The following is a 12,661-nucleotide window of genomic DNA, read 5'->3' on the forward strand; positions in this document are numbered from 1 at the left end:
TACAACACATTTATTAAGGTCCCATTCCATAACTACAATCTGCAGCAGTCATCACATCTGATACAACACATTTGTTAAGGTCCCATTCCATTTCTAAAATCTACAGCATTCATCATATCTGATATAGCACATGTATTACGGTCCTATTCCATAACTAAACTCTGCAGCATTCATCATATCTGATACATCACATTTATTAAGGTCCCATTCCATAACTACAATCTGCAGCATTCATCATATATGATACATCACATTTATTGAGGTCCCATTCCATAACTACAATCTGCTGCATTCATCATATCTGATACAACACATTTATTAAGGTCCCATTCCATAACTACAATTTGCAGCATTCATCATATCTGATACAACACATGTATTATGGTCCCATTCCATAACTAAAATCTGTAGCATTGATCATATGGAATACATCACATATATTATGGCCCCATTCCATAACTACAATCTGCAGCATTCATCATATCTGATACATCACATTTATTAAGGTCCCATTCCATAACTACAATCTGCAGCATTCATCATATCTGATACATCACATGTATTATGGTCCCATTCCATAACTACTTTTTAAACTTGAACTAAGGCATAGACCGTTTATAATGGACGTCTCACAGATCAAACTTAAACAAGAAATATTCTTATAAAATATGTTGACCTACATAATGGTTTGAAAATAAAGGTTGCACATTTACATTTTAAATAATTAAATTGAAAAGAAAGGTTTAATTGTTGCTGGTTTTGTTTCAGTTGTTGGCCGCGTATCAATTGCTTGGAATTCTTGTTATTTGGTGTATTGCATATTCATTCACTATTACAATTTTTAATTTGAGTTTATACAGTTTATAAATAAAAACATATTACACATCAGATTGCCAATGCGTTGTATGCACTATTTATGTAAAATGCAAATGCTGCACCCATATATTGTGCAATTTCATTAATGCAGTGTTAGAAGCTTATTAATTCGGTGCATTTTTTGGTCAGTATACATTACGCAAAAATATGTCGCGTTTTTTTAGGTCAGTATACATTACGTAAATAAACCGCCTAGGTCACAATATACCAAAAGATTTCCTTAACAAATTCAATGTAAAACCGACTATTTCAACGAAAAATAAAGTCAAACTTTTGCGCGTAGACACCCCCATACCCATACCCTTTTCTTAAAGAGCATGCCAAGCCGAATGTATTTCAACAATAAAATTGATAGGTCATCCAGTATGTAAGAAAGAAATCGACGCGAATCAACGGTCACTGTTTTAAGGCCATCTTTTTACCGGCTGATCTCCAGTTGATAAGGGTTTCCCGCAATCTGTCAAAATCTCATGTAGTCTCCAACCTATAAGCAAAACACTGAATTTGTAGTATACAACAATGTTTTCCCTACCACATGCACACAGAAATATTCAAAAATAAAGTCATGGCAAGTGCCCATACAGAGAATTGTGTCTTCAAATAAATGACGTTCCATTCTTTAGAGGGTATAGCATTAAACACCAAAATGATTTAGTATATTGTAACCTCTACCCACTGACTTCTTAAGCGTGACCAATATTATTTCAATCCACTATTGGACGAGAAAATCGAAACAAGCCATCGAAAGTGTGCTAATACATTTATAAAAGCCATCGACCGGTAAATCTTAAACACTACATGTATGTACAATTATAAATATGTTCATTAGAGCGTGGTCGAGTGCGCAACTGTACGACAGTTTTGGGGTATTTAAATCGATAAATTCTATGTGTTTGAATGTCGGCGTCTTGTTTTGCTGTTATTTGATTAAAAGGACGTTGGTAGCGAGCCATCAAAGTGTTGAGAGTTTTGAATACCATTTTGTGATAAACTGCCAAACTTTGTTTTAACTTAGGACACTTACGGGAGACAGTTGAATTAAATATTTATTCTATGTTAACAGACTTCGCGCAATATCGCAGCACTGAAATCGCACCAAGCGTGTGTGGCAATTGAATTAATAATTTATTTAATGTTAGTTTCACAATAGAAAACCTCGTTTCGCCTCAGTGAAAGGAAAAATGTCGACATGTCAATGCATTGTTGTGGATTTATGATTATGAAATCAAATACTAAAAAAGGAATTTGCAAGAAATGCGAAACAGAATAGAATCGCTTCTTCCAGATAATCCGTCAAAACTAGTGAAAATCATCGTTGTTAGATAATTATATATTTTGCACGGTTCGGCTGGACTGGCTTTATAAAAATAAGTAATACCGTCGTCGTGCGCATCGCGTGTTATGTCAGTCTGTCTTTGATGGCGTCCGCCACATAGTGGTAAATTTGTTGTTTTGTGTTGTCGTTTTTTTACCGTGGCTGTGGCGTTCAAGCGTCAGCGGGTTCTGAACGCTCTGGTCAACCAGTCAGGTTTCCTTCTGATACCAACTAAAGCCGTGTAAAAACACCAGCGTCTATTTGGACCGGAAGCAGTTTTCGACAAGATGTCGGCGCGTCGGACGGCCCGAGTGTCGGAGAGCGGGTCGGCGCAGCAAAAGCGAGCACAGTGGAGCACGCAGGCCTATAAGGTAACCGATCCTAATATCAGTTTTATACAGCATGCTTCACTTACGAGGCGGGTAATTCTAAATTTATGAAGTCCTTCGGCGCCGAAGGCTGCATTATATGAGGACCCGTATCTGACTTTAAACTTTTTAAATATGAAATATCTGCAATTTCCAGCTATCTATTGTTTACTGAAAAAAAAAGATTTAAAATATTGATGTAGTTTTTTTGTATGTTACCGGCGCGGGGGGGGGGGGTGTGGGGGGGGGGGGGTTGTTGGGTTGAGTATTGGGCATGTTGACCACTAACTAAAGTCAAATGCCCCCGGAAAGCTTATACATGTATAAGTTCAATTTCTAGTTCATTCAGCAGGCATAATCGGCAAAACCACAAAAATGACAATAGCATTGGTACTTTAAGGAATACCACTTATATTGAAATATTGTGATTTATGTGTTTTTATTACATTTTTAACATCTCTGTATTACATCGTTTCCTTCTGCAAATCGTAGCTGATGTTTGTCATCTGGATAACATGTGACATGCGTTTCCGTCGACAAACGTGGAGAAGTGCCTCTGAGATATTGTGTAAACCATTTCAGGTAGACGAACTGCTAAGCCAGTTCAGCCTCCCGCAAATAGTGAAGTGTCAACCCCTGTCGATCTTGGTCAAGCGAGACAGCTCATCAATGCCGGTCAACCTCGGTCAGCCGATACTGCTGTTCGAGTCTCGCGCCGTCCGGAAGTTACTGGCGCGGAACGTGGTACTGGACCCTCTGACCGGTCGCTTTACAGAGAACGATGATACTGTGACTATTCCCAATGATTATGAAGGTAGGAGAACGCTGCGGCCATTAAAATGTTAAGTTCATATACATGTAATACCAACTTGCGTCATTTACACGCAAACGCTGCATTACCGGTATGATTTGTTTATCCACCGACGTGACCTGTTTTCCAGATAAGCATTCTACATAATATCGAATGTCAATATTCACAACCATAACTTTTTCCGCGTTTATGAATATGGCGTCATTTCCCCCAAAAGGCCTCCTTATGCAGCTCTCTGCACGATTGTGCGTAACTCACCTTTAAAGGGGCCTTTTTCACGTCTTTGTAAATTGACAAAATTAAAAAAAAATTGTTTCAGATTCGCAAATTTTCGTTTTAGTTATGATATTTGTGAGGATCGAAACAGTTATACTTAACATTTGCCATGCTCTAAAATAGCCATTATATGCATCTTTTACGATTTAAAAACATGAAAATTATAAAGCTTTGCAACGCGAAACGATTGAATAAAAAGGAGAGTTCTGTTGTTGTCGTTATATTTTGTGAAACTACGAGGATTGCTTATATAAATTATAAAATACAACATTAATTGTAAGAGCACGAATGGCCGAGTGGTATAAGTGGGTAGACTTTTACTCCAGGACTCCAGGGGTCAGTGGTTCGAGCTCTGTTGACGATTACTTTTTTTTATTATTTATTGTTGATTTTTTACTGGAGCTTATTAGACCCAATGTTTACAAGCATTCAAACTTCAATACATGCCCAAATCTATGAAAAGGCCCCTTTAATCACTGTCCTTAATCGTTAACTCGCGGAGGCATAAGTTAGGAATTTGTATTCATGAATTCGCATGTTGATTAGCCGATATAAAAAACTATGTTAGAAGCTTTCCCTGATTTTTTTCTCAAAGAATTTTTCCCATGAACCAGTGGATTATGTAAATACCCCTTCAATATTATGACTTTTAATTAGAGCACACTAGAAAAAGATCATAAGCAATCAATCCGCAATTGTATTCACCTTTTGACCGATTCACGGTTTGCTTTCATTCAATGTGGTCTATATTTGTTTGGTAATGTATAATTAGTGTTACTCGCCCACGTTTACTGTTATATAAAGAGTTATGAAATCGCGATATCGATCGCACTTAAAGGGACTCTTTCATATAATATTGATATTTGAAGTACATGTACTAATTTAATCACTTAAAGTACCGTTTGTCCTAAGAATGGCTAAGAGCAGGTACGCATGTGGTTGTTTTCCTACGTATGAGATACATAAAGTGGAAAACACAAAACTTTAACCCTTTGCATGCTGGGAAATTTATCCTCTGCTAAAATGTCGTCTGTTGAATTTATAAAATTAGCATTGTCTTCCATTTTCTTCAAAGAATACTATCAGAAAAGCATTCAGTTTGGATCCTGATAAGACGCCACGTTCTGTGGCGTCTCATCTGGATCCAAACTGTTTGCAAAGGCCTTCAAAATTCGGTTCCAGTACTGAAAGAGTTAATATGAATCTGAACGAATCCGCATTCAGCTCATTTTAAGGCACACTGGCATGACTGTCGTCTGACTTTCTCATGTTGTTTGGTGTGTAAGCTTTAAGTCTGTAAAATAAATATAAGCTTGCTTAAGGAAACCAAGGTTTAAACATGTAAAATGTGTTTCATTTACGTTCACCGAAACATTTTTTTTTTCACGCACCCGTACACATGTATATTATTGATTGAAATATGACCGAAACGCCCTCTCTCCCACCCACACACATACGTCTGCCCCCACAACCGCCGAACAGAGATCAATTTGACTGGCCTCGTGCAGCGTTCATCAAATCTCCGACGCCATTACAAACCACATGATAATGATCGATAAAAATAGTTATAATAGTATGCATGGTTTTAAAACTAGTTAGTTATTAATATTTTCTCAATTGACTCCAATAAAACGATACATAATATGGCAATTAACGTAGCTCATGTCTCGGATTTAATTAGGAAAGAGAGAGAGAGAGAGAGAGAGAGAGAGAGAGAGAGAGAGAGAGAGAGAGAGAGAGAGAGAGAGAGAGAGAGAGAGAAAGAGAGAGTTGAAATCTTTTATTTTATGCTTTCCGGTGGTTTATAGAGAAATATCAGTGAAATAAAATTGGTATTCCACAGTTTTAAACGTATTTTTCACTGTTTTACTGTGAAATGACGTCATTTTTTTTGACGAAATAACGTCATTAATCCAGCGAAATTATACAGTTAAACTCATTTACAATGTAAATAAACGGTGAAAAAAGCATAAAATAAAAAGAAAATTTGTTGGATTCGGTGGAATATCGATTTTATTTCACTCGTGATCATAGAAAATATATTTTATCACTCGTGGCTTCGCCACTTGTGAAAATATTGTTTTCTATGATCACTCGTGACATAAAATCGATATGCCACCGAATCCAACAAATATCCTCTATTTATATTATGATTTCCGGTGGTTTATAGAGAACTGTGAAATGACGTCATTTTTTCGACGAAATGTCGTAATAAATTCAGCGAAATTTTCATGTAAAACTCTTGTATAACGTAAATTATCGGTGAAAAAAGCATAAAATAAAAAGAAAATTTATTGGATTCGATGGAATATCGATTTTATTTCACTCGTGATCATAAAAATACATATTTTCACTCGTGGCTGCACCACTCGTTAAATTTATTTTTTTTAAGATCACTCGTGAAATAAAATCAATATTCCATCGAATCCAACAAATATCCTCTATATATTATTTCCATTCCAAATTTGGAAATATTTTACCTGTGCGCTTGATTTTTCTCCGCGATAAGCTTATACCTACCCTTTCCCCCGAGATACAATCTTTACGTCTGTCCACGGAGCGTATAGTCTCATCTAGAGTCCGTGGTCTGTCATCAAATTTGGGGCTTTTGTCGTTACTGTCATAGTTATCCAGTCTGTAATCTGAAGAGCATTGTTGACAGACGGGTTTGCTTCATACCAGCTCAATCATATCTTATTAAGAGTCTTTTACCCGACAGACCTGTGTATTATTCGTCTAATGTATTATATATGATTAAATCATAAGTCTTCAAAACAATAAATGGCTTGTCATTATTATTCTCCTCCAAATTGTGTCGTTAAACACCAACCGTCAGTATATTGCACTTTTATTGGGTCATTTGTGTTTTGAAATAATGTAATATTTATAATTAAAAAAACACATACTCGAATACACCAATATTTGTTATTAAATTTACACTTGTGACATGTACACAAGAATAGTGTAAAACTAGCGGGTATTTAGCGTTAATATTTTATGGTCTTGTTTAAGGAATGTTAATCCTCGCCATATGTAGTGGAATAGTCGGCATATTGGTCCACCATAAAATCTATCTTCATAATTTTGTCTCTCAGCTGACTGAAAATGGCAGGATTTCAATAATAAAATTATTTCTGTATTTTTTTTCTATTCAATGTTTTTATTTTGTATAATAACAACAGACTTTGCTGAGAAAAAGCAACCATGTTGTTGTCGTCACACAACCTTCGCACACCCTGATGTTTCGTGATGAATTCCATTTTTTTCGTTTAAAAAATCAAATTTTCTTCTTCTATTAACTTTTATTTTCTGTCGCAGTTTTTTGTTTTTGCTGAAATCATAAATTACGGAAATACTTTAATTAACTTTGATAATTTTTTTATAACAAAGCCCGTTGTTTACGGATTTATTCATCTCTTTTACCACACCAATTAGCGGATTAGACTAAGCAGTCCAACAAAGTGTTGACGGGCTTTATCAATCGCCCTTAATCGGGTGCCGATTGTTCGGGTGGACAATTAAATCGGATGCCACTTGTTCTGGCTGACAAATTAATGAGGTGCTCAATGTACGGGAGTGCAAGAAAACGCAGGGAGTCCATTGTCAGGTTGCCATTTGTCCTTCGATTCAATTATGGTGGCTGATGTCTGCCATGTTGTTTTAGAGCGTTGGCGAGTTTGAAGGTCACTAACACAAGAACACGCTACAGCAAAAACAAGGGCGACACATGTCATTTTTGTCGATTTGGCTCCCTTTTGTCCCTCATGCTAGCGATTTGTCGCGTTGAATGTCATCAACACGTCAACAGGCCAGATCGACGAATGCTATTTTAACCATGAGAACGAAATTAAAGAGCGAAAAATGGCGGCGTTAGCGTACTTGCGTCCTTTTTGTTTTGGCGACCACCACTTCAGAACGATATCGTATAAAGTTGCCACCATAGATAAGATGTGTAAGCTTATTAACATTACTGACGCGCTTCTCACCTATACGCCCGATCCCGGCAGCATTTGATTTTGGTTGGTGGTCACCATACAGTACAGGGGGGGGGGGGGGGGGTTCTCCGGGTACCCAGCTTACCCCCACAACAAAAGACCACGCCAAAATTGAAAGATCTTTCAATAACAACGAAATTACTGGAAAATGCAGCTATAATGCGAAACTCGTCCCAACTTTCGTGAGTCTAGTAAGTTAATTAGGTAGGAGTGTTGGGTTCGGAAAGGACCTAAAAAAGATCGACATACAGACACATTTATATTTCTCCTGCCCACTTGATTATCGTATTCGCTCCAGCAGACCATGACCATATTACATTTTATGTGTTTTAAATTTAAGTTGGATATGCAATCATCGGGTACATTCACAACGAGCGCTTGCGAACAGTTGTTTGTTTTGCATAAAATACGGCGTTCCATTAGTATAAGCATGATGCGAGATTTTAACAGTGCGGTTCGGGATCGAAAAATAATTGTCGCGAGCTCGCATCGTAATCTTTTGTTTTCGAATTGTGTTTCGATTTGAACGACTTTGTTAACTTATATCCACATATTTCAGCAACGTTTCTCAGTTAATTTACCCATCCCGCTCGTGTTCTCGCGATTGTTAAAAACAATACAAAGGCATAATGATACGCCACGAGATCGCATACATACGACGAGAGTGTGGAAGTATACAATATAATATTGCAAAACCAAGATGCATGAATCGAAATTAATTTTCTACAAAACTTTCAATTTTAAAATAGTATTTCGAATAAATGAAATCAATGGCTTTATAAAGCAAGTTAGATTTGAAACCATTTAAAGAAGTATTGTGAAAAGGGGCCAGACATCAAATAAGTGCAACCAAATTCCCGGACGAAATACCTTCTCAATCTCTATATTGTAGTCATATAATTGGCAGAAAAAAAACAGATGTTTACCCCCTTTACTGTCGTCGGTAGGACTTTCTTTAAATGAAGTTTCACTTTTTAGGTCGAACTCTAAAATGGTCGCAATGGTGAAGTTGATATGGTGTCCGCCTAGCGATCGGGACGTCACGGGTTCGATCCCCACTGTGGGAGCGTTCTTTAGATTTCACCCATAGTCATTAAGTACTGGTTTTAGTCCCAGGAAACGGACTCGAGAGCGTTTCAAATAAGCCTTGGGCTTTTTGTGCAATCGAGCTAAAATAAATAGGTTTAAACTAAAATGGTGAAATTGCTTAGTATACCTATCATGCAGGTGGATGTTTTTATGGTGCTTTTATCTAAGAGGCTATTCAACGCATCCATGATACGGTGTCTATGGTAAAAGCAAACGGCGCTATCCCCAAATACAATTAATAATAGTTTAACAACATGAATACATCTAAATTACATATATTTATCTGATTTAATGAGTTCGTTAGCTGTTTATTATGGTGTTCGGTTAAGCCACTCGATATTTCGTTAATTCAAACCTCTGGTATGCAGGCGCAAAAATGCGAGAACAATGTCCGAAACACCGGAAATCGCGACGCGGGATTACGAGACGAGATCTCGTTATTTGCCGGTATATCACGAACTATAATTGTATGTAAGTCGTATTATCGTATTTTCGCGTTCCCGACCTTGTATGGCCAACATTGAAAAATGCGAAACCACAGGTTGACGAAACAATGATGTCGCAAAATTTAAATGTATTGTTGGTTTCCTTTCAAAATATATAAATTATGCATCCCATTAGGTACTGGAACTTACTGACTCCGATTCATGCTGTCACTCATGACCTGTTATATATCAACACTTTCATTCATCCTTATTTAAAATTCAGCGTATCGCAACTTCTCAGCTAAACGAGTACATCTGTAATTTGTGGATACCTGCTGGCGAAAGTTATAAATTATAGACACCTTAAGCCTACATAATGAAGTGTAGAGAAGGAAGATCATTATGCCCTCACTGCGTTCGATATTTACGACATTTTCTTTTTGTGGGCAAAACCAAGAGATGATGATTAACGCTGACTAGTTCCGTTCAACCGAGTTAAGCTTTGAATTTTTTTTTATAGGTTCTAATTATAAGCAGCCATTTCCCAGTATTTATCGCCGTCTGTACTGCACATCTTTTCTCTGAGTACATACATAGCTGTGTCAACAATAATATTTTCACCGTCTTCTACCGTACATCGAGCGTTGTGGTCACAATATACCAAAAGATTTCCTACACAAATTCAATGTAAAAGCAATAACTTTAACAAAAAATAAAGTCAAACTTTTGCACGTAGACACCCCCATAACCATACCTTTTCTTAAAGAGCATTCCAAGCCGCAATGATTTAAACAATAAAAAAAGATAGGTCATCCAGTATGTAAGAAAGAACTCATTGCGAATCAGCGGGCACTATTTTATGGCCATCTTTTTACCGGCATCTCTCCAGTTGATGATGGTTTCCCGCCAACTGTCAAAGTCTCATGTAGTCTCCAACCTAAAAGCAAAACAGTTAATTTGTAGTATACAACAATGTTTTCCCTACCACATGAACACAGAAATATTCAAAAATAAAGTCATGGCAAGTGCCCGTAAAGAGAATTGTGTCTTCAAATAAATGAAGATTTTGTTTTTAGAGGGTATAGCATTGAACACCAAAAGTATTTAGTATATTGTAACCTTGTCACATGTATAAATACAAAAAAGTGCATGTATGTAATTCATTGTGTAGGTAAACCCCCCTCATGGTGATTTAATTAATTTTATGCTCCGCAATTATGCCTAAAAGTCAATTGTTTCCACTAATATCACCCAAAAAAATTGGTAAGATGGGTGTAGCGCCGTTAAATGTCGCATCGACGTTATATGTCGCAGGCTACGAGATTTGTCGCAACGTTGACGATAAATGTCGCAAGGAACGATAAATGTCACAAATCCTACTGACGATATATGTCGCAACTTTAACGATAAATGTCGCAAAAATTTCAACTGCCGATATATGTCGCAACATTAACGATAAATGTCGCACACCTTTGTAAGTCATGTTAAAAACGAAAACTTGAAGTAAAATGACTAAAACTTTAAGGTAAGATTTAGATTACCCGACGAGGTTCTTTGAGCCGACTTGCACTAGGATGGTCAGTTTTTAGTTAGTATTGTCCGAAATGGTCAATTGTGGTCAGTATTTTCCATAATTGTCAGTTGCGGTCAGTATTGTCCGAAATGGTCAGTTGTGGTCAATATTGACCCAAACAATTCTTATAATTCTTGGCTCGAGTAGCCAGTTGTTATTTCCCTGTGCTAAATGGACTGCAGTTATCAAGATTGGCCAAATGTTGTAAGATATAATAAAACTGTAACATTATTACAGCAACACAAATTACGATAACATTGTATTGAATATTGTATGCCATCACCGCCAGCGCTCAGGTTATCACCGCCAGCGTTAAGGTCATCACCGCCAGCGCTCAGGTCATCACCGCCAGCGCTCAGGTCATCACCGCCATCGCTCAGGTCATCACCGCCGACGTTCAGGTCATCATCGCTCGTAGGTGGATCAGTTTCCCACGTTACTTGTGCTGATGTTTCTACAATTCTTTCTAATACATGTCTATTATAACCAAGGGCAACGTAATGCTCACCGGCGCCCTCTGGGTAATGTCCAAGTATTATTAGAGGGTAACGGCTTGACAGACATGAACTCCCATCCGGACTTATCAATATAGTGGCACTATTCCTGGTCGACACTATTAAAATCTGCATATTATACAGCTGCGGCATCGCTTGCAATGTTATTTGGTCACCGTATTCATATTCTGTAGACATCCGCGACAAATAATTTCGTGGTTGCTCAAGTATTGAGTTCCACCAGTTTGCTCCACAAATCCTTTTACCAAGTACGGGTGTTTGCCTCAAAAAAGTTTCTACGTCGTGTCTAAGCGTTTCTTCCGACCTATGTATTCCATTCTGGCGTAGGTGATATGAAACAGCTCCAAACTGACAGTTTCCGTTCCCAATAGGATCCATTACGACGGGCAATCTGAATTCCGATCTCAAGTTTTCAAGCAGAGACGATTTTGTTGTAGCTATGCAATACTGTTTTCGATGTAACCGTTTCTTGTTGGATGCACCAGTTGATGTACACGTATATTGTGCGAGGTTGCTTACGTGGTACCATTTTTCTTCCGAACGGGTAGATTGTCCTGCTCCAGCAGATTCGGGGACACCATATTTAATTTTGTGCATGTTTGTTTTCATAGATCGCTTCTGTATCACCCCATCTACTGCCCATATTCTCCTATTTAATAAACATTTTTTCTTATAGCGTAACAGCACTGAGTCTCCAATATTATAAATCGGTGTTTTGTTTGCCTTCTCTTGAGCTCTGTCGTTTCGCCTATTACACTGTAGTGTTGCGACTTTTGCGGCATCTCTTAGTTTGTTTATTAGCAGTTTGCGATATAGCTTTGAATTGTCATTATAAGGATCCCTTCCATTGTAAACCTCATGCGGTGACTTCCATGCTAAACATTCTTTTGGGTCATTGTTAAGTATACGTTGATACTCTGGTAGCTGTTTTGCCCAGTTTATACCAAAGCTATTCGCATGCGTCAAATCGTATGCAATCTTTTGCTTCAATGTTTTTATGCATCCTTTCAACTTTACCCTGACTTTGAGGGTGATAAGGGCGACTTTTGATATTCTTTATATTGAGAACTTTCAACAACCGTTTTACTTCCCCATCGAATTCACGTCCTCTATCATGCTGAATTATTTTTGGTTTACCAAATTCTGCAAATATGCGACTCAAATGTTTAGTGATTACATCGGCTGATTTGCTAGGTATAGCTCGTAACCGCACAAACCGACTAAATATATCCATTACGCTTAGAATGAATTTACACTTTTCTATATTGTATATAACTGCATGTCTCTGCATATCGACGAGATCAATTTGAAGTATATCGTGCACAGAACTGCTGCACACATGCTTTAGAGAGGCATTGTTCGAAAACTTTGCATTTCCCTTCTGATAATCCGGCAGTTAAGAAATAACTTGCTTTATC

At 37.5% G+C, this 12,661-nt stretch overlaps 1 protein-coding gene across 2 annotated transcripts in view; it reads left to right on the forward strand.

Moving 5' to 3' along the window:
• The first annotated feature begins 1,763 nt into the window (after positions 1-1,763).
• LOC127855270 (uncharacterized) overlaps positions 1,764-12,661 on the forward strand; it is a 224,944-nt gene continuing 214,046 nt past the window's right edge. For both annotated transcript variants that reach the window (XR_008037434.1, XM_052390719.1), the window contains exons 1-2: positions 1,764-2,562; positions 3,142-3,373. Coding sequence is in view for 1 of the 2 variants with exons in the window: in XM_052390719.1 (XP_052246679.1) it covers positions 2,479-2,562; positions 3,142-3,373 (316 nt within the window). In the remaining variant the exon portion in view is untranslated. The remainder of the gene's footprint in view (positions 2,563-3,141; positions 3,374-12,661) is intronic.

The sequence above is a fragment of the Dreissena polymorpha genome, chromosome 13 (genome assembly GCF_020536995.1).
Source record: "Dreissena polymorpha isolate Duluth1 chromosome 13, UMN_Dpol_1.0, whole genome shotgun sequence".
Classification (NCBI taxonomy): Eukaryota; Metazoa; Mollusca; class Bivalvia; order Myida; family Dreissenidae; genus Dreissena; species Dreissena polymorpha.